The sequence below is a fragment of the Anolis carolinensis genome, chromosome 2 (genome assembly GCF_035594765.1).
Source record: "Anolis carolinensis isolate JA03-04 chromosome 2, rAnoCar3.1.pri, whole genome shotgun sequence".
Taxonomy (NCBI): domain Eukaryota; kingdom Metazoa; phylum Chordata; class Lepidosauria; order Squamata; family Dactyloidae; genus Anolis; species Anolis carolinensis.
In genome coordinates, this window is record NC_085842.1 from 98,294,965 (window position 1) to 98,318,212 (window position 23,248).

At 40.9% G+C, this 23,248-nt stretch overlaps 1 protein-coding gene across 1 annotated transcript; it reads left to right on the forward strand.

Annotated features, from left to right (window-relative positions):
• Nucleotides 1-876: 876 nt before the first annotated feature.
• On the forward strand, nucleotides 877-22,964 carry cd74 (CD74 molecule). Its single transcript, XM_008104819.3, has 9 exons — nucleotides 877-1,084; nucleotides 10,438-10,613; nucleotides 10,994-11,058; nucleotides 12,566-12,628; nucleotides 14,491-14,586; nucleotides 15,504-15,573; nucleotides 17,307-17,495; nucleotides 19,706-19,777; nucleotides 21,450-22,964. Exons 1-8 carry the CDS (start codon nucleotides 1,020-1,022, stop codon nucleotides 19,762-19,764), a joined length of 783 nt encoding a protein of 260 aa, XP_008103026.1. The 5' UTR covers nucleotides 877-1,019; the 3' UTR covers nucleotides 19,765-19,777; nucleotides 21,450-22,964.
• Nucleotides 22,965-23,248: the final 284 nt, after the last annotated feature.

The following is a 23,248-nucleotide window of genomic DNA, read 5'->3' on the forward strand; positions in this document are numbered from 1 at the left end:
CAAGGCTATTAAATGCTAATCAAGCTGGCCAATTTAGACATTCACACTTGCCTCAAACAGACAAGAGTTCTTTCTCCCACCCTGAATATTACACAGATATACAACCCCCACTTGCCTAGTTTCCAACACCTCACAACCACTGAGGATGCCTGCCATAGATGTAGGCAAAATGTTAGGAGAGAATGCTTCTGATACATGGCCATACTGCCCAGAAAACTCACAGCAACCCAATGATCCAAACCATTGTTCTTTAGGTTAGTTTTACTTTAGCTGGAGCAGCTGATAATATCCCGCTGAAGACAATGTTCACAAAAAAGAATCTCTTCCTTGCGAATTAGATTTCATCATTGGTTTCATTAGGATATACATAAGAAAGGATTTTCCCAGTGGAAATATACATCTATTGGGATAGAAGCAGAATAGAATAAAATATTGTGGCCAGCTGCTGTTCATAAAACCACCTAGGAGCAGGGTTGTTGGAAGTATTTCAAAAGCATTCACAGCAAAGGCAACAGTGTTGTGCAAGATTAAAGGCAAAATGGTTGGATTAGAAAGCTCATATCATGGCACAAAGCAATATGAAATCTACACTGCTTCAAACAAGCACACACAAAATTCAATCCCCAAATATTATTTACTGAGCTACAGGTGTGGAACAAATAGCAAGTATATCTTTTGACAAAGAGCTGTGCTCTCTATACCATCTCCTAGTGAATCGAAAACATACAGAACTCTGCCTGGCAACCGATGATGCCATTTCCAGCGTCCAATCAGATTTCTTGAAAGATTAAACCTGGGCGATTGTGGCCCCCTTTGAGTCCTGTACAGGACATAGAAGTGGGAGGAGGTAGGAAGGGTATTTCCAAATCTGTGAGTCAGGCAACTTTCACTTCCCATTTCCATTGTTCAAGAAGCTTCTGAAGAACTGAGCCCTTATAGAATCAGTGATCCTGTTGGGCAAAGCAGTTGCTTTCTCAGCCTCCAGGCACAGCAGCAGCAGAAGGCAGCAGACCAAGGCCATGGAGGATGACCAGAGGAACCTTCTCCCCGGGCCAGGGGCTGGCACTGCCCCACAGCCAGAACGGTATTTGCATTTCAGCAAGCTTCCTCCTCTATTGATTCCACATTTTCACTGCTTGGCCAGGGTAGGCGAGGGGGTACAGCGACATGAATGTTTTCCTCTGTGCCACATATGAAGAATGAGAAATTTTGTAGTTTTGTGGCACTTTTAAAATGTAACCTTTAACATAGAACCCATTAAAAAGTTACCTTTTGGCATTACAACACTCAGAATCCTCAGCCAGCAAATTTTACACCATTAAGGCAACCTTTCCGATCTCGGTTTGTAGTCGGCTGATTATTTCCTGGTGTGGCGAGCAGGGCTCAGGGTGTATCTCTAAACCAGGCATGGGCAAACTTCTGCTCTCCAGGTGTTTTGGACTTCTGGCTGTTAGGAATTGTGGGAGTTGAAAGCCAAAACAACTGGGGAGCTAAAGTTTGCCCATGCCTGCTCCAAACTATACCAAAAGTGCTACTTCGAGGCAAGGTTTAATGTCCCCTCACTTCTTGTCTAAGGGTGCATCTACATTGTCAAATTAATGCAGTTTGACACCACTTTAATTGCCATAGCTCAAAGCTATAGAATCCTGGGATTTGTAGTTTGGTGAGGCACCAACCCTCTTAGGCGGAGAAGACCTTGTGAAAATACAGCTCCCATGATTCTGTGCCACTGAGCCATGACAGTTAAAGTGGGCAAAAAGTTGTTTTGGACTTCAACTCCCACAATTCCTAACAGCCGGTTTGTGGGAGTTGGAATCCAAAACACCTGGAAGGCCAAAGTTTGCCCACGCCTGGTGTAGATGCACTCTTAGAGAAGATCTGAGGGGACCAGGGTTTAAATTACGTCTTGCCCAGAAGCACCTGTTTTAGGATAAAGTTCCTAATTTCCAAGCACAAAAGAAGGTTTATTTTAGGAAACGTTGTACCCGAAAGGGATAGGGAGAAAGTAAACGGCAAATAATCTGCTGTCTTGGGTGTGGGGAGAGATGAGTAAAGCTTTAATCCTGCACAGACCTACCTAGAAGTTAGATGCTTTCTACACTGTGTGGCTTGCTTCTGAGTAAACATGGCTAAGATTGTGCAGCACAGGAATTTCCTGCCCTTTTCCTGCTGTTTTGCCCTTGTGCAACTGGAAAATAAGTATAGGCTTATGTGTTTCATGCCCCTTCATATTTTAATGCCCTAGTGGTAAATTTCTATCCAATCTGCCAGTAAATATACAATAATTTTACAGAATTCTCAGCCTAGCTGGAAGAAAGCAAAGTTAAGGCAAATTGCACTTTATTGAACTACATATGTCATTTTGTATCTCTTCTTATGTTGAATATCAGATTTTGTATGCTTGTCCCCAAAATCTATAACCACATCTAGCTTATGCATTAGGACCAAGGCTATTTTTCATTTTTTGTCATAAATGAACGAATGTTGCACATTTCTGTTTTTCTGTTTTTCTCTGAAAACCTACCTCACTCATAAGGAAGGCGGACAAAGAGGTATTATCACTTTCTCTTTTCATACATACACTTCATTGCGATGTGTGTGCCCAACTTTCCTTCAAGAAGCATCAAAATAGATCATCATCCGGGCGTCCCCTGGGCAGTGTCCTTGCAGACGGCCAATTCTCTCACACCAGAAGTGACTTGCAGTTTCTCAAGTTGCTCCTGACACGAAAAAAATTATTCTCACAACAACCCTGTAGGGTAGTTCAGGTTAAAAGTAACTTCCTTAAGATGACCTGGTAAGTATCATAGAGGAACAGGGATTTGAACCAGGGTTCCCACACTTTCATGTCCCTCCGCTGCATTATTTCTTAGTGTGCCTCAGTTTTTCCTTTTTTTTAAATGCTATTAGGCTCTTTGTCTTCTTGATTTGATACAGCAAATAATAATCTTTAGCAATAGTGACCATTTCAGGGAATCACAGAGCTGAAATGCCTGCAACTGGCCATAGATGCTAAGTCAAAGCCAAATAGATTATAGAAGAGTGATTTTTTTTGTGTGTGTCAAGAGCGACTTGAGAAACTTAAAGTCACTTCTGGTGTGAGAGAATTGGCCATCTGCAAGGACGTTGCCCAGGGGACGCCCGATATTTTGATGTTTTGCCATCCTTGTGGGAGGCTTCTCTCATGCCCCCACATGGGGAGCTGGAACTGGCAGAGGGAGCTCATCCACACTCTCCCCAGGTTGGATTCGAACCTGCAACCTTCAGGTCAGCAACCCAACCTTCAAGTCAGCAGTCCTGCCAGCACAGGAGTTTAACCCGTTCCGCCACCGGGGCAATCTTAGGGATGCTAAATCAAAAAGCCAATCAGATTATAGAAGAGTGATGACATCATTTGTTACTAGGAAGAAAGTTGTCCAAAAACTTCTCATCCGCACTTGAACATTACTTACAGGCTCATGTTACATTTAGACATGTTTTGTTGTTGTGTGCTTTCAAGTCATTTCTAGGTTGTTGTGACCCTCAGGCAACTTTATCATGATTTTCTTGTCAAGTTTTGTTCAGAGAGGCTTTTCCTTTCCTCTGAGTCTGAGAGAGTGCGAGTTGCCTATGGTTATCCAGTGGATTTCTATGGCTGAGCACAGATTCAAAACCCTGGTCTCCACAGTCTTAGTCCAACGCTTTAACCACTGCATCACACTGGCTAAAGTACTATTTTTTTCCTGAAGAGTTCTTTTAAATCAACAAGTGTTATGATCCACTTATGAATCCGATCCAAAACAATATAAAACAAATAGCTCTAACATGTGCCTTTTAATCTTGAATTAATCTGAAGGTAAGTAGTTAATTAATTGGGAATAAATAGTAGGATTTCATTGTTCAGTACAATAAAAAAGCATTTTAATAAAAGTGCCCTGAATAATGAGGCAGTGATTTTTAAAATGTTAATTACCTCTAATTTTGTTACAGAATCAGGGGAGAGAATCAATTATGAATGACAATTAAAAAGCTTTAGAAAAGACATTTCTCTCACACAAAGAATTCCTCTGGTTTATTTTTGGTATTTCAAGGCTATTTCAGGACTATGCCCTACAAAATGAGGTTGCATCTACACTATGGAATTAATGCAGTTTGACCCCACTTTAACTGCCACTTTAACCGAACTGTGGGAGTTGTAGCTTTACAAGGTCTTCAGCCTTCTCTGTCAAAGAGTGCTCACCAAATTGCAAATCCCAGGATTTTATGTCAGTTAAAGTGGGATCAAGCTGCTTTAATCCTTCAGTGTGGATGCAGCCAAGGTCACCGCCAGACACAGCAACTGTAACAGTTATAATAGGGAGCAAGCAGAATACTTTTCAAAGCTTCTTGGAACACAAAAACCATAGGCAAATTGAGTTGTTGGCAGCTGTAATCAGAACGCTCCCTTTAATGCCTGCGTGGAAGAACCAGATTGTGAAGGAGGGACATTTTTGAACAAGCTGCCTGCTGCTAACACACACATACATAAGTACGTCCTTGAATGAAGAACATTTTCTCCAGATGAGCAGACTTATGCAGCAATAACTGAATAAGTCGAATAAAAATCCTACAGTTGATGAATCTACACTGTAGAATTCAAACTTGTTTTCTGCTGCCTTGGAGACTAGGATGGGGAACATTGGCTTCAAACGACAGGAAAGGAGATTCCACCTGAACATCAGGAAGAACTTCCTCACTGTGAGAGCTGTTCAGCAGTGGAACTCTCTGCCCCAGAGTGTGTTGGAGGCTCCTTCTTTGGAGACTTTTAAGCAGATGACCAACTGTTGGGGGTGCATTGAATGCGATTTTCCTTCTTCTTGGCAGGGGGTTGGACTGGATGGCCCACAAGGTCTCTTTCAACTTTATGATTCTATGATTTTATGCAGTTAGATATCATTTTAACTGCCATGGCTCAATGCAATGGGAGGTGTAGTTTGGTGAGGCACCAGGCTTCTTTGGCAGAGAAGGCTAAAGGCTTTGTAAAGCTTTGGCTCCCATGATTCCATACCATTGAGCCATAGCTGCTAGAGTGTTGTCAAACTGCATTAATTTTACAATGTAGATGCACCCCAAAAGTCCCTTTAAGCAGGTTTTTTTTTCGTGTCAGGAGCAACCGGAGTTGCTTCTTGAGTGAGAGAATTGGCTGTCTGCAAGGACGTTGCCCAGAGGACGCCCGGATGTTTTGATGTTTTACCATCCTTGTGGGAAGCTTCTCTCATGTCCCCGCATAGAGCTAGAGCTGATAGAGGGAGCTCAACTGCGCTCTACCCGGGTGGGATTCGAACCTGGCAGCCAGAGCCGGCCCTAGGAAATGTTCAAGTACAGGCGAACAGAATTTTGCCCCCCCCCCCCCCCCAAACCAATCACTGAAAAACAAAAGCGTTGGATAAGCAAAAATGTTGGATAATAAGGAGGGATTAAGGAAAAGCCTAATAAACATCAAATTACGTTATGATTTTACAAATTAAGCACCAAAACATCATGTTATACAACAAATTAACAGAAAAAGCAGTTCAATACATGGTAATGTTATGTAGGAATTACTATATTTGCGAATTTAATACCAAACATTGAACTGGGATATAGGGCAGTGTGGACTTAGATAACCCAGTTCAAAGCAGATATTTTGGGTTATTCTGCCTTGATATTCTGGGTTATATGGCTGTGTGACAGCTACTCATAAATTCCCACCCCCATGCGTCCTACACATTCTGAGAATCTGCTGGAATTCTATGAAATGATCAAATGATGATGCATTACTTGAAATATGTAGTATTTGTGCTTTTCTAAATGTACACAGAATTATTTTCCAGCAAAGATGCAATAGCAAGTGCACTTACCTACCAGGCATGGACAAACATTGGCCCCCCAGGTGTTTTGGACTACAACTCCCACAATTCCTAACAGCCTCAAGCCCCTTGCTTTCCCCCCTTAGCCATTTAAGATAAGGGGTAAAACCTGGACACAGTATATTATTTGAGAACATAGAAATGCTGGACCACTCTCACAACCACCATGTCAGACAACAGAGAAGTCATTGAAATCCACAAGCATGTGGACAATTCCAACAGAAAGGAGGAACCCATGACAATGAAGAGTATCTGGCTACCAGTATTTAAAAACTCAGGACAGTAAATAAAGAACAACACACACAAAAACAGAGGAATTCCAGACATGAATCAATCAGGGGCAGCTCACACCTCCCAACAAAGGATTCCCTCAAATAGGAAGCAGCCAGGCTTTGAAGCTGCAAGGCTATTCAATGCTAATCAAGGTGGCCTATTGCAACATTCACACTTGCCTCCAGCAGACAAGAGTTCTTTCTCTTCCAACCTGGACTTTCAACAAATAATTAAGCCCCACTTCCCTAGTTTCGAACAGACCTCACAACCTCTGAGGATGCTTGCCATAGATGTGGGTGAAACATCAGGAGAGATTGCTTCTGAAACATGGCAATACAGACTGGGAAACCCACAGCAAACCAGTGTTTCTGGCCATGAAAGCTTTTGACAACAGGTTCCAGAAGTATTCTCTCCTGATTGATTAACACCTCCCAACAAAGGATTCCCTCAAGCAGGAAACAGCCAGGCTTTGAAGCTGCAAGGCTTTTCAATGCTAATCAAGGTGATTAATGGCAACAGTCACACTGGCCTCCAACAAACAAACAAGAGTTCTTTCTCCCACCCTGAACATTCCACGGATATGTGTTATGAAATATTTTAATGGTCGGAATCATTGGGTTGCTGTGAGTTTTCCAGGCTGTCTGGTCATGTTCCAGAAGCATTCTCTCCTGACGTTTCACCCACATCTATGGCAAGCATCTTCAGAGGTTGTGAGGTTTGTTGGAAACTAGGCAAGTGGGGTTTCTATATCTGTGGAATGTTCAGGGTGGGAGGAATAACTCTTTTCTGTTTGAGGCAGGTGTGAATATTTGAATTGGCCACCTTGATTTGCATGGAAAAGCCTTTCACCTTCAAGAACTGGCTGCTTCCTGCCTGGGGGAATCCCTTGTTTGGAAGGGTTAACTGGCCCTGATTGTTTCTTGTCTTCTGAGTGTTGTTCTTTTTTTACTGTCCCAATTTTAGCTTTTTTAATACTCAGATTTTGTTCATTTTCATGGTTTCTTCCTTTCTGTTGAAATTCTACAGATACATAAACGCCACTTGCCTAGTTTCCAACAGATCTCACAACCTCTGAGGGTAACATATATATATTTACTGCATTTTTACCCCGCCCTATCTCAACCTCAAAGGGAACTCAGGGCGGCTTCCTGGTTGGCTGGAGCGGTACCTATTGATCTACTCACATTTTGCACGTTTTTGAACTGCAAAGTTGGCAGAATCAGAATATAATATAGAATATGATTACTGTGTTATGTTCTGAAAATCTGTATTATTATTACGGTATCATTATGCTCTGCTAATATTGTGCGATGCTAATAATATAATACATTGTACGTAAATATGTCAATATTATTCGTAAACCGCTCTGAGTCCCCTTTGGCGTGAGAAGGGCGGGATATAAATGTAGTAAATAAAATAAAATAAATAAATAATGAATACACTCTCATTATTGTGTTTATTACATTAATATGTATGTCAATATGCATAGTATTGTGTTTATCACATTAACAGGTATATCAATACGTAATAAACTCCCATTATAGTGTTTATTACATTAATATGTATGTCAGTATGCAGAGTATTGTGTTTATTCCATAATAGGTATATCAATATGTAATAAACTCCCATTATAGTGTTTATTACATTAATATATATATTAATATGCACAGTAGTGTGTTTATTACATACACACATATATATATATATCAATCTCTTTAACCAGGGCTGGATTTTATGGTTTTCTTCATGGGGTTGGACTAGATGTCCTTCGGAGTTCCCCCTTTCCAATCTAAGATACTTTCAGGAGCTAATGCAAAGCCTTTGGAGTCTTTTTGGGATTGTTTACATTCAAAAATGGGGGAATCTCCATCTCTCTTCCCATAGTAAATCCCAATATTATGTATATATGTGTGTATATGTATGTATGTATACACACACACACACACACACACATTGCAAACAAAAGGATCCCCCTCATTTATGTTGCAAAGGGAAAAGAGAAAGAGCAGCAGGTAGTAGGAATGGTTGGGAGGAAAGAGAACAGAGAGAGGGCCCAAAGGAAAAAGGATCCAAGGCCCCAAGGCCTGGTCCCTCTTCTAACAACAACAATAAACCCCATTAGCAAAGGCCCCCCCAAGCAAAACAAGCCCCTTAAATGGACTCACAAATAGAAAAATACTTACTAAAATGGCAAAGCAGTGAGTGGGTCACAGTGGCTCCCCACACTCCCTCGCTCCTTTCCCCCCTTCCCCCTTCTTCCTTTCCCCCCAATCCCACTGCTTGCTTTACAGGGGAGGCAAAAGGATCAAAGGGACCCGAGCCAGCTCCACGTGGAGCCTGATTCCTTCTCTTTGGCTGCTGCAAGGCAAGTTGCAGCCAAGGGGGGGGGGTTCTCAGTCTGCAAACTGCCCAACATCCTCCTTCTCCAGAGGGAGCTGCTGGATGCTTTGCAGACTGGAGAAGTGCTGTTTCACGTCTGCAAACGGCCCGACGCCTTCCTTCTAGGGAGGAAGGCACTGGGCTCTGCAGAGCAGAGGCACAGCAGCGGAGGCAGGAGTTGCCTTGATGGCGCCCCCTACAGGATGGCGCCACAGGCAAATGACTAGTTTGCCTCTCGGTTGAACCGTCACTGCTGGCAGCCTTCAGGTCAGCAACCCAACCTTCAAGTCACAAGGCTTTTATCCCCTAGGCCATCGGAGGTAACATCTTGAGGAAATTACAGCTTGGGTGAGAAAGATGCTCTCTCTGCTTTTACTATCTAACCTATCTATGGAGTTGTTGCCTCAAAGTAAAACCATGTTCTCTTTTTTTAAAATTTAAATTCCAGAGTAATTAGATTCTAGAAAAAATGACATCTGATAAGAAGCTGAAAAAAAGAGCACCATTGTATGCCTTCCTGTGGCATGGGTCCTCTCTGTCTGGTACCATACTAATTGCTTTGCTAACTCTGGCTGATTATTTACCAAACTAATAAAGGCATTTTACGGGGCGAGACGCATTGCAACAGGTTTAACCACTGGTTATTCTGTTCTAAGAGAAACAAGCCTGCCCATAATTTTTGCCTGAGTGTGAAGAGAGTCAAGGGCAATAGCTTTTCTCGTCTACTTTCAAGTTCCGTCTACCTAGCAACAAGTGATGTCACAAGATGATTAGAAAATTATTGGTCAGAATTCAGCCATTTCCTCAAGCTATTTTTCATTTCAGTTATTATGTCTGAGGAGACATTTTAGTTCAGATAACACACAGTCACAGATTAGTAAAATAACAGAGAAGAGGAAGGGAATATGAGCAAACAAATGTGGACATCCTCTTTTCTGACTTGTTATCTTGTTCAGCAATTAGTTTTTAGCCATAGTGTATGTTCTGTTTATCTTAGACTCAGGAGATATGCCACACCTGGAATATTTACTTAATAATGTCCAAATGATCTAATCCAAGTTAGTAAAAATTTCCAAACAGTCTTGTGACATCTGAAAAACTGTGGGGTTTCATTTGCCGTAAACATTCATAGACTCCAAGTGCATGGACTCCAATACAGGTGGTTGCTGTCCACAAAAGCCTATGTCGGATTAAAATAAAATAAAATAAAAAGTAATTATTAGAGTGATGCTGGAGATAGGCACAAGGGCATCGCGACCCATGAGAAATTTGCTCATCCCATATTTTCCTTAATTCCCTCAATTTCTAGCATTGCAGTAGATTAAAATTTATTTGAACATTTAGAAACAGAATTTAGGCACCTGAAGAAAAGGAGCAGTCAATGTGAACAAGAGATGGGATCACAGAAAATAATAGTTTTAAGTGTGAATGTTTTTCAGTATCTCATTATCTGCAATGCTAGAAATTTGGGGACTGAAGGAAACTTTCATTTGGGTGGGGCAGAAGTCTGGTTTTGGGGAGCAATGTCTGTATTTTGTCCTTACATCCCTGGCAAGACCCCTCACTTGTTTATGTTGAGATGAAGTTTCTTACAGATTATTTTGATTCTCTTCTGCAGCAGTGTATTCTCAGGTTGCATCTACATTGTAGAATGAATGTAGTTTGATACCACTTTAACTTTCATGCCTCAATGCTATGGAATACTAGGATTTGTAGTATGGTGAGGCACCAGCACTCTTTGGCAGAGAAGGCTACTGATGTTGTGAAACTACAACTCCAAGGATTCCATAGCACTGAGGCATGGAAGTTAAAGTGGTGTCAAACTGCATTCATTCTATAGTGGAGATGTACCCTCAGGTGCGAGGAGATACAAGGGATAGTTGAAGGAGGACCCACATACATCTTTTCTCTCTTGCAGGGGGTCCTGCAGCCGTGGATCCATCTATGCAGTTGTATCTGTCCTGGTGTCCTTGCTTATTGCCGGCCAGGCGGTCACTGTCTTCTATGTGTATCATCACAACGAACGGATTACTAAGCTGAGCAAGGACACCACGGAGCTGAAGCTAGAATCAATTGCCAAAAAGCTTCCTCAGGGTTAGTGGCTGCTGCTGCTCTTTCCTTTTGACTTTCTTTACAATTTTAACTGCTGGGTGTACAATAGTAACCATGGATGGTTGCTTAAGAGCTCAGTGTCTCAGGACAGAGACCTCCTCCACTTCCCAGGGGAAGGAATCTCAGTGCAAGAGTGCTATCTTGGAAAGTGTATATGCATTTGTTAGAACTATTTTTATTTCAATGTCATACACTTAGAGTTTAAGAGTATGTGTCAAGTATATCAGCAAAGGATTATAAAATATAAATTCACTTATTTTGTTCCTGAACTTGTGATTCTCTGTTTAAAAAGCATGTTTTTGGAGGAAACTATTTTTGTAAAAATTGTCCTGCATGTTTTATACCTGTTTCTCTTCTTATAGCCCCCCAGCCAGCGATGAAGATGGCAATGGTCAATATGATGCCCATGGCTATTTTAGATGACGAGGTAAGCATGGCAGGAAGAGGTAGTTAAGGGAGGTTTCAGCGCTGAATACTTTGCTGTTCAATCCATAAAACTTTCCCACTACAATATTAATTTTTATGAAATGGCTATGGATTTAGGGTGGGCATTCGCCATATCTTTTCATGCCTTTCTTTGGTACAAAAACAAACAGCAGGAAACACTAGTTTGGTAATACGTTTGAAGCAACCCAGCCTCCTTCCTTGTCTCGTCTCTAATTAACCATCATGTGTGCCTTGCCACAATCTTCTTGAAGCTTAGGGAAAATCCATTATATATCTCTCTATGATTGGATGCTTGTCTTGTTAGGACAGTCATTCCTTTCCTTCTAAACCAGGGGTCCCCAAACTTTTCACAGTCCCTCAGACCGTTGGAGGGCTGGACTATAGTTTTAAAAACACTATGAATAAATTCCTATGCACTCTGCACATATTGTATTTTGAAGTTAATAAACAAAATGGGAACAAATACAGCCTCAATATTAATAATCATAATCATAATAAAAATAATAAAGAGGGTTGGAAGAGACCCCTTGGGCCATTTAGACTAACCCCGTTCTGCCTTTGTGCACCAAAAGCACTAGCAAAGCACCCCTTAACAATTAATTATTAATTAAATAATTATTAAAATACCATTATAAATACAAGCAAAGCTTTGGAAGGCATGCACCGGGTGAGGGAGGAGGCAAGAACGGTGCACAACTTTCCCTCCTCCTTCCCGCCACACGCATCTTCTTCAGCAGAGGAGGAGGGAGCCACTGCCATGGGAGCCAGATAAATAGATTCGATGGGCCACATGTGGCCCACGGATCCCTGTTCTAAACTATCTTCCCCCACTCAAAGTCATACTAGCACAATGGATAGGTCAGATGGCAATTACTAGGCATCTGCTTCAGTACTGTCCTTTTTGAAGACCTTTTCCAGCTTCAGGAACAAACTGGAGGCCTGTGCATACATTCTCTCTGCAACAAAAGAGTAAGTTGTTCTTTAGTTTTGATCTAGTCCAACATATCTGCTGCAGTATATGTGAAAGATCAGAGACAATTCTTTAAGAAGACCAAGAGTGGATAACCTGTTGAACCATTGGCTACAATGGCCAAGGCTGCTGGGAGTCATGATCTAAGAACTTCTGGAAGTCTAGGACCTGGAGTAAGACCCTAGCAAGAAGTATTTCCACAAGGGCTCAGAATGAAGCAGGAATTTCCATCCTACAGATGGTGAATGTGCGACTTTCCAGGACTGGACTATAGCTCCTATCAGCCATCTCAAACAATGAGCGACAATGGAATTTGTGGTTTGATGACATATTTAGTGCCATGTGTTCCTCATTCCTTGTTTGGTCTCTGTTCTAAGCAATGTATGTTTGTAGCTTGTACATCCTTTGGGTCAACTGCCACCACCCTACATCAGATATATCCTGTTTGTAATAATGGAAACTGGAGATCTAATTGTCACTCTTCAGATTTTAACTTTTCTTTTTGTCCCATATGTAGTCTTTGAAAAATGAAGCCAAGCTGACCAACAGCACTGAAGACCAAGTCAAGCGTGTCCTATTGGTAAGAGTCTCATTCCCTCACCATGACAACTATGATTCTGCTTGATCATTTGAAGACATAGATTCATTTTAGACTACTTGCAACTTAGGCTACTTGCACCAGAGCTGTCAAATTAGTTAGACCTTTGATCTGATACATCAAGGCAAGTTTAGATGAATTGTTAATGTGTTCTTGCTGCACAGCCATCGTATTTGACTGGTATATGAGTGTTGTTAGAAATGAGAACTAAGACTGATGCTTTGTAATTTTTAGAATGTATATTTACAGTGGTCAATGACTGGATGTGACACCCCCCCCCCCCCCCCACACACACACTTCCATCTTAAGCCACTGCCTGTTTCAAGATTTCTGAGGGCACTGGGAAATCATGATTGTGGCACCCTCCTGGCCATTGAGATGAGCAGCTGTGACAGAGGCCTAAGGGGCCTCTTCAGCTGCCTGTCTCAGAATACCCTGAGCATACCCAGTGCTCCGATTGGCAGCATCTTGAAAGCCCTTTGGTTGGGCCCCTGCCTGGCTTAAGAGGCAGGTTTTGGGTGGTGAGAGGTAGAATTTGCAGATGTTAAAGCAATGTATTTATTTATTTATTTATTTATTTACTGTATTTCTATCCCACCCTATCTCACCCTAAGGGAAACTCAGAGCAGTTTCAACTTGGCACAATTCGATGCCACATTGAAACATAGTGGAGTCAGCTGCATATAGCTGCCAGTGCTTCATTGCTTTTATGTGACAGCTTGCAGTGTTCAATTGAAAAGCACTTTGTTTCCTCCTTCTAATACAATCAGTAGGGAGCCTTCAAACTCAAAAACACCAAAAGGATCATTGCTTCTATGCATGCAGTTTGTCCATGTCTGTAGTTACAGTGTTTCTGGATATTTATCATCGAACGAGTCCTAAGTGCCATACTATTAATTGTGAAAATTGCACAGACTTGGAATTGTGAATTCTGTGGAAATCCTCCCACATCCAAAGGACTCACAGTAATTTTTTTCTATATGACGTTGGACTATATGGGCCACAAGAAGTTTAGTTTAGAGCAGAAGTTTGTCTGCTCTTTATGGGGAGCTATGGTAACAAATTGGACTAAGTTACTAAAGAACGTTCAACATTAAAAATTCAGATTATGGGATTTGTCATACATACTTTGCATACTTATTATGAAACATTAGGGATGACAGGTGCCTTTCTATCTCAGGGATCTCTCCTGTGATCCTTGCATTAAGGTTCCTGTTGTTTTGTGTCTTGTGTTTTGAGTCATTCCCAAAACATGTCAACCCTAAGACAAACCCATCACTGGGTTTTCTAGGCAAGATTTGTTCAGGGGAGGGTGCTTTTTCCTCCCTCTGAAGCTGGGAGAATATGCCTTTCTGAGGGATTAAAACCCTGGACTTCGGAGTCAGAATCCAGTGGTCAAACCACTATATTACATTAATTCTCCAGGGTGTTAGTCCAAGTTATGATGTGGACTGTAAATGTTCAAGAACTGAAAGTAGAATTATAGAGAGGGAAATGCTATCTGTGTTTCCCCTCTGAAATCCCCTTGGCTCAGCTTGGGGAAAGCAATGTGATTCTCACTGTCAGTAACCTCTGATTGAATCACTGAAATGGGGTTGTCTCTTTCATGTGCTGCCATTTCTTCAGACCATACTGTTCTCTGAGGATTGTTTCAATCTTCCTTGAACAACCAGAGCTTGTAGAACTTAATTTTGGATGACAGCTTCCAGAATTCCCCCTCTTGACTGCAGGAGCCTGCGGGCTGTAATGCAAAAAAAGTAAATGTTTCCAAGCTTTGTCCATATTAGAGATGACAAGGTGATCTTGCTGTCCATTTGTTAATATGGTATATGCTTCCTCTACAGCGGGAAAACCCTCTAAGAAAATTCCCTGAATTCAATAGCAGCTTCATTGAAAATATTGGTCAGATGAGATTTCGCATGGATTATGAAGACTGGAAGGTAAATTTTGCTATCCTTTCTAGAATTTGACAAGGTATTTTGGATAATCCTGTCTCCATTCAGTCTTATGATGTGCATAGTGGATTTGTAGTGCAGAAGACAGCTCTTGTGTGAGAGAAGCTACTTCCCAGCAATATTGCTTTTTGAATGTTTTTCCTCCTGTGGGAAGAAACTTCAAAGGATCAAGATTCAGTATAATCAGAAGCAGAGTCAGGGAGCTTTATGGTGTTTCTGTGATCTAAGTCATATTTGCTACCTTAGTTGGGGTTTAGATGTTTAATTGGACCCTACTTTGATAAACAGCAATAAACCCTACTCATCAGCTGCCTGGGGTCGCACTGTAATAAATCACTATAAAGAGATGCTACAAAATGGCAAGAATCTTATTAGTGATTCACAAGTTTAGGTCCATCTTATGCTTCTATTTTTTGCCATTGTTGATATTTTTTTCTTCCCTCTTTAATGTTCAAAGAGCCCCTCCCCTCCGCATTACTGTTATGATAGTCCCTAACAACCATTCTGTTGATGATGAAAAGTGAGAGGAGGACCGGAGAAGCATCTGTCTATGTCTGTATGGCTGAGGACATCATCTGCTAAGATATTTGGTGGAATTTATCCTCAATTGGTATCTGACTCCCGTAGCCAGGTGCTTTTCTGATCCGTACTGTTCACTAGTAATGAAAAAGCCATGGCATGTCTGTGTGCACACACATATATGTGCTATTGCAGCACTATGGTGAGTCTTGAAGCTTGTGATATGGAGCCACAGTGGATTACCCCATGCAGATCTCAGATGCTGTGCTCAACCACATAGACTTTTGTCCCATTTCAACACAGACTTAGTTTGTCTCTACTGCTCTCACTGATCTCTGAAGCAAAGCAAATAGAAATCATATTTCCCTGCGACTCTCTTGCAGGCTTTTGAAACCTGGATGCACAAGTGGCTCCTCTTCCAAATGGCACAAAATGCGATCCCAGAAGAAAAAGGTATGGTGGAACGGCAGGACTGAAAAGGATTCTGCAGGAGACCTCAGCAAAAATATCTGAACCTTAGACTGGTTCTGCTGCATTTAGGCCAGATCACAATGCAATGTTCACTTTATTGCTTCCTAAAGAGGTGCAGGAAATGAAGTGAAACAAAATCCCAGTGTTTTAGAAAGGAAGGCAAATAACTGAAAGCATCCTCGTGTTATCCAACTTTGATGGGGAAATTTAGTATTAAAGTAAACACAAAACCCACCTGTGGAACTAGGTATGTTATAGGATTTGAGGCTGCCACTAAAACGGCAGCTTTATGGGGAATTGTTCCAATCCTGCTACGTTTCCTAGTCATATCCTATCTTGTTTCCATGTCCATGATCAACAGTGGCTGATGATGTAGAAAGGAGACTGGGAAAGCATGGAATGAAAACATTTTGATGGAGAACAGCCCCCCCCAAGTGTTGTTTGTACTCTTGTTGTGTGCTTTTTGTTATTTATGACTGATAGTGATCCTATAATGAGATCCATTGGCAAAATTTGTTTGCCTTCCTTTGAGACTAAAAGCATGTGTTAACAATGCAATTTAAATTTAACCAACTAAAAATAAAAAACAAAAAAACACAAACCCTGGAATAAAATAAACAAAACAATGCAAAACCAACCCCCTAATTCTCCCACCTCATAACTTTTCCCCACCCCTGTATCCCCTTCCTTTTTTAAAAAAGTAAAAAATTAAAAAAATTTTTTTAAAACAATAACAGAATGTTAATTTTTTAAATACATGCAAAGTGATTGGCAGAGCACAAATAATTTAAAATAGTAATTCTCTGAGGATGTGCCTTTGAGGAAAGATGGAAGACCTGCTGTTTGAATTAAGACCCACTTTCAAGATGGATTTTTTTTTTAAAAAAGTTCAGTCCATTGAGATATCTGAACAAGTTTAATAGCTTCCATCCCCCAATGCCCCATAAATGATTAATTAACTATCATGAACTGAACTTGCACACCAACACAGGCAATGACTTATCTGTGACAAATCTGGGCACAAACGTAATGTTAAAAAATAATGATCCCTCCTCCTGTGATTTTAGCGGTTTCTGAAATAAAGCCTGAAGCTGGAATCTTCCTACCAATTAGCCACTCAGCAGTGGTCAGACACATCCCCATTAGCAGAATTTATATTAATACTGCCTCTATTAAGAAGTGCTCATTAGCATTTGCTCTCATTAGGCTAAATGAGTTCCCTGGGAGCCATCCCAATAAAATCGCTATCCTAATTAAACGGGCATATTCTTACACACATATTTTTCCCCTTGCCCCTTCCCTTTCCCATGGTGAGGCCACAATGGAACAACACATTTTCATGGGAAGGGAGAGCATAGACCATCATTCCAAAATAGATGGCCAAAACTGGTCAACTTGGAAATGCTTGTGTAGATGAGCTTTATGAAGTCCCAGCCCACAATGGCCAAGGGGCGGAGATTCTGGGAGTTGAAATATTCATTGAGAGATTGAGCGTCACTGTTTTTCACTATTATTGTGGAGTCTTCCTGTTATCGTTCCCATCATTTATGGCTCCAAACTATGCTGACTGCAGCTGATATAAGGCAGTGTTTCCTTTGCACACTCACTCTTTCTTCTTTAAGGAAGTCTGTTGACAAGTGTATGAAGCGATGCTGATAGCAGCTTGCAATCAACTGTACATTCTGAATTACTTTGGCTTTTGTTTTGTTTTAAAGTGAAAACCAAGTGCCAGCAAGAACAGTGTGGTAAGGGTGTCCACCCAGGAAGATTCTGTGCCGAGTGTGATGAAATGGGGGACTATTTGCCCAAACAGTGCCACCACAGCACTGGGTATTGCTGGTGTGTCTACCAAAATGGCACAGAGATTGAGGGCACTAAAGTCCGTGGACCTCTGGATTGCGATGGTAAAGAACTTGTTTATCCTGGCTGATCATCAGGTGGGGAGAAGGCATTGAGGGGATCTTCTTTGCAGTGTCAAGTCAGTTGGTTTGTCAGTAGCTAAGGATCAACATCAGAATGAACTACTCCTAGGAGCTAATGATTCTCATTATTTGCATTGAAGTCTAAAATGTTGGCAGGGCTTGGAAAGCTACTTTTGGTGGCCATATTGGCTGGGAGATTTTAGGAATTATAGCCCAAATAAGGTCCTATTTCTAGTCTTCTGCACAGAATGGTAAGGAAAATGTCACATGAAGGACCTATTAAAAAAGCGTGTAAGGAGTAAATCAGACTCGGGATGTGAGAGAGCCCCCAAACCAGAGCACTATAGCACAATATGCCTTCTTCATTTCTTACCCCAAATCTTCAAGTTTTATAATGTGAGGTTCACATAGTCAAGCTTATGCAAATAAAGCACTTTGACCTAAACTTGCATAAAATAGCCTGGTGACAGTGTCTTGGTCATAGTAAGTGTTTCCTTTCTGGAACATAAATTCACTTCATTTTCTGCACATGCAACTTTAAAGCCTCTTGGCTCTGTCATGGGGATTCATTGGCCAATACTTTTTGAAGCAATAAAAAGTAGAACAACATTTCTATTACATTAATTTGATGATGGAACTAGTCCTACCATCATTTGGCCCCATATGACCAAAGCAAGAAACCCTCTGTAACCATATTAAGGAACTTCCCACCCTTGCATTTTGCTGGGCTGCCATTTCATAAGTTGTTTGACTCATAACAACTTGAACTGCAAGATGACAAGAGGGCTTAAAACACTTCATCTGTGTATAATTCAGTCAGACTTTCTTCTCAAGACAACTTCATGACAAATAATTAAGAGTTCACTTAATGTGATTCCACAGAGCATAGAAATTTCCCAATGCACCAGTATCTTCTATTTATTTATTTATTTACTTACTTACTTACAGTATTTATTTTCCACCCTTCTCACCCCGAAGGGGACTCAGAGCGGATCACAATTTACATATACATGGCAAACATTCAATGCCATTAGACATAGGACACACACAGAGACACAGAGGTTATTTAACATTTTCCAGCTTCTGACTTCCTGAGGGTATGCTCGATTCCAGCCACAGGGTGAATTGCTGCTTCATCATCCACTGTGACGCTGAGTCCTTGATGGATTACTTCCTAATCTTCCAGCTCACACTGCTGGACATTTTTATGGTGATGTAAATTAGTTAAATTAGCCTCCCAGCATAAGCGGTCCCTAAATTCCCTACTTGACAGATACAACTGTCTTTCAGCTTGCTTAGGTAAACAACAAGCTGGGGCTATTTATGGTCAGGCACTCAATCCGACCCGAGCTTCGAACTCATGACCTCTTGGTCAATAGTGATTTATTGCAGCTGGCTACTAACCAGCTGCGCCACAGCCCGGCCCATCATAATAATCATTGTCAGCTTGTGTTCATTCAAATTGTTTCCGATTTATGTTGATCCTAAAACAAATTTATGATTGGGGCTGAGAGGGTACGATTTTCTCAGGTTGACCCAGTGAGTTTTCATGTCTGAGTGAAGATTTGAACCCTGGTCTCCAGAGTCATAGTCCAACACTCAAACCACTACTCCATGCTGGCTCTTTATGATGTACTATATGCAAAAGAGATGCATATATCAGGGGTAGGTGAAGTGTGATACACGGGCTACATTCAGTGTCCGTCAGCCTCCAGTTGTTGTGTCCTACAGGAAACCATTTTTGTCCCCAGATGACCTGTAGGAGGTGGCACCCCCACCCCAACACGCACACAATTCTGGCCCTTAGAAAAGCTATTTTGGAATCAAGAAATCAGCCAAAAGCAGTTAGCGTGGCCCCTTAGCCTTTTACTGTGGCCTGACCCTCCTTTTTACAATTTCCTCTAACTTTGAGCATAAGAACACTATCTTTGGTTAAGGACAGCCACATGCAATTTGGTAAAAAGAATCATATAATAATTCTTCAGTCTATTAGCTTTGAAAAATAATGTACAACGTATTCATAAAGAAGACGGTTGCAGATTTTATGTTAAGGCACAGCAAAAACCAACAGTTACTTCTGCTGAATATGAAACAACATGATCTCTGTAACAGTTTCCTAGAGGTGATACAGAGATAACTATTTCTTCATACACTGGAAAGCACTGACATTTTTCTTCTCTCTTTCTGCACAGGAGAGGCAAAAAAGCTGGATTCTGATAATGGGACCTTCTCAGGGGTGGAGATTGACTAGTTGAAGTCACAAGGTAACTTAAGAAAAACCTGCTGGGTTTATCTAAAGGCCCGTCTGGTTTCCACAGCACCAGCCTGGTGCCCATTGAAAGGCCATATGCAAGGCAAAGGAAACACTCCACTTCTGTTCTTCTCCTCCAACAACTGGCATTCAGAGATGTGTAGCGACAGGTTGTATGTCTCACAGTCATACACAACTAGTGTCCCTATTGATAACCTTATTCTTTATGAAGAAAAGAGGGATTGGGTCTCAGATGGTTTAGGAATCCATGTTCAACTGAAATATAGAGGGAGGGAGGGGAGCAAGCCATATAATATACAGTTCTTTGTAAAATGCAGATACTGAGACTCAATATGGGATGAAATCATGGATGCATATGACTAGAGGCTGGATGTGCTCTTTGATTCTTAAAAACTAGCACATTAATGTATCAGCGGGGGGATAGGACTATTGCCTGATTCCAGTTTATTCCTGACTAGAGTAAATTCACTGAATCAATGGGAGCTTAGTAAATCAAGATTATGTTAAGTCAATAGGTCTGTGATAGATTTAACACCTGGACTCTGGCCACAGTGTGTAAGGCTAAACAGCATGAGGCTGGGATCCATCTGAAGACCCATGCTGGCATAAGGGTCTGTGGTTGTTTTGTGCCGTCAAGTCACTTCTGACTTATGGCCACCCTATTATGCCACAACACAACTTTTTGAACAGGGTATAACTGTGGCAGAGAAAAGTGGCAAATGTTCTGTCAGGAGATACATTTGTTTTGCCAGCTCTCAGTTTATGAACTTAGTTTCCAAATCTCAGGGCATGGTCTCACTTCTCCAGTCTGCAGAGAAAGGGAAGGAATCTCAGGGTGAGAGTGTCTGCATCTATATTTTCCACATTTGTTCTCCATGGTATTGTCAATTTTAATGGTTCACTCTGTGCATTTGGGGTTAATATGTAATTTATCATACTTAATGGCATCATCCTAGGCTATTTGAGTCCCCTCGGGGAGATAGGGCGAGGTACAAATAAATTATTATTATTATTATTATTATTATTATTATTATTATTATTATTATTATTATTATTATTATTATTATTATTATTATTATGTTGTAATACCAACTTGCAACAATACCAGGGCTTGCTCCATGACATCAGAAGTTCCCGAGTTTTGTCCATACATCTCAGGGCCTGGGAAAGTCCTGACTGGCAACCCTACTGAGGATTTAGCAGCAGGTTGCTTTATCTTCTGACAGAGCCAGCTGTCATTCCAATGTCCATGGCCAGTACAACTGTGCCAGTAGCCCACTTTTCTCCAGTGCTGGCATAGTTATGCCAATTACTATGTACTTAGTTTACTAAATTTGCTTAAAGTGTACTCTTTAAATCAAATCTGAATTATCTTCAATTTTTGACATTTTCTGGTTTTAAAAGTACCATTATCTGTGAGGGGGAAAAACAGGTAGGCGAGACAACATTTCAGTAAATGGACAGGTGACCTTTACTAGACCAATCCACAGAGTATTATTCAAACATAAAAATTATAGCTCACAGTGGTGATATTTTCTCAGTAGTTTTTAAAGGGGCGCCAAAAACCTTACAAGGTTAAACAAAATTCTGTTTTTCACTTTCCATTAACAAGAAATTTTTGTATATATATAATGTACCTCTCTTTCCTTTGTTTCTTTCCCTAGAAAACGCATACAGGAAAAGCAGCATCAAGCATATCAACCCAAGATGTCCAGCTTATTATCTCCATCTTGCTCTAGTTTCTGCCTTGCTTCTGTATTGATTTCTCCAATTAGATTAGCACCATTACTAAAGTTGTAGGATTAAGAATAATTCTTAATGTAGGGGCAAGTAAGTAGGTCGATTAAATGTCTTTGCCTGCAGAGCTTGGTCCTAAATCACCTTTTTTCAGAAAGGTAACATTTAGCTTTCAGTAGGAACAGCCCAGAGTGAGAAAAATTGATGTGTCCCTTAATATTCAGTTCATGAGACCATAGTGATTTCGGATGCTAATCAGATTTCCTGAATTTGGGGGGGGGGGGGTGTTCAATTACTGCAGGATTCTTGGGAAACAATGGGAGAAATGGCACGATCTTGCATTTCCTGTAACACAAGCTGGTGTTCTGGGCAATTAAAATATATATAGACAAAACTAGCATTGCTTTCCAAAACATATACTAAAATGGGTATTACGCCATGCAGAACTTGCAATGTTCAGACTTTTTTTAATCTACAGGGCTAGTACTGGATGCATGGAAATCCTACCACCATCATAATGATTCTATGAATTTTCCATTAACTATTATTTGTGTGGCTCTCTAAACATTTTTGTTCTCTAATTCCCATCAGTCCCTGGCAACACAACTAATAGTGAGGGATTTGAGAGTTGTAGTACAAACCCCTAGAAGTTCATGCCTGATCTGAAGGGAATGAAATATCATTTAGGAGGGTGTAGATGGGAGTAGTGTGTCCAGAGTTTGAATGCAACTTCCAGAAGACCTACCCACCATAGCCAATGGTGAATAAATCTAGGTACTGTAGTTCAACACCATGTGAAGAGCTAAACCATTTTTTCCTTGCTTCAAAAATAAATTTTAAATGTGGTTTGAGTCCAGAAAACCTATTTACCATGTGAAGCTATGTATCCTTTACAATAACAGTCTAGCCTATGACTTAGAATCATAAGAGTTGAAAGAGCCCCCGGGGGCCATCTAGTCCAACCCTCTGCAATGCAGAAAAAGCAATCAAAGCACCCCCGACAGATGGCCATCCAACCTCTTTAAAAGCCTCCAAAGAAAGCTTCCACCACACTCTGAGGCAGAGAGTTCCACTGTTGAACAGCTCATGCTCAGGAAGTTCTTCCTAATGTTCAGGTGGACTTTTCTTTACCTTTATTTTGAAACAGTCTGACAGAGATTTCTCTATGAATAATACAGTCATCAATAGAGCTATGTGATAGGCTTCCTCTGTCTCACCCACAGTAGTATTTCCCCCCAATTACATTAGCAAGTAGAGTGCTGGCTTCTTGTTATTTTTTTAAACTATCTTGCTAGACAGCAGACTTTTTGATACTCATCTTCCAAATTTTAGTTTCCAAGATCCTAATTATGCATTTTGAATGTATGATCATTGTTAACAAACTCACTAAGATGATTTTAATTATAAGCTTTTGAAAAAAATAAAAATAACTCACTAATGAAGTACTCTTGTCCATTGAAATGAATGATTGACCCTTTATCACTCCCAACAACACACCAGAACATCCTTTGAAACAAAAAATTGCTAGTTACTGAAGGGAAATGTTCTCACACATTCATTCATTCTACTCTGTAATTGCCTGGTGCGTGTTAATGCTGCACAAGCTTCAATCGTTTCCATTCGATTCTGCTCAGCTATGAAGTCAAAGGAGTTGAAATGGAACAGGTGGGAAGCTGGATGTATGAACGATGCCTCCTTTTTTTATTTTAAAGGCTGCTTCAGGTTT

Excerpts from the sequence above, each read along its gene's own strand:
- cd74 (XM_008104819.3), top strand. The coding sequence starts at position 1,020 with ATGGAGGATGACCAGAGGAACCTTCTCCCCGGGCCAGGGGCTGGCACT. Across the intron at positions 14,587-15,503 it reads TGGATTATGAAGACTGGAAG|GCTTTTGAAACCTGGATGCA; the intron begins GTAAATTTTGCT and ends ACTCTCTTGCAG. Across the intron at positions 17,496-19,705 it reads TGGACCTCTGGATTGCGATG|GAGAGGCAAAAAAGCTGGAT; the intron begins GTAAAGAACTTG and ends CTTTCTGCACAG.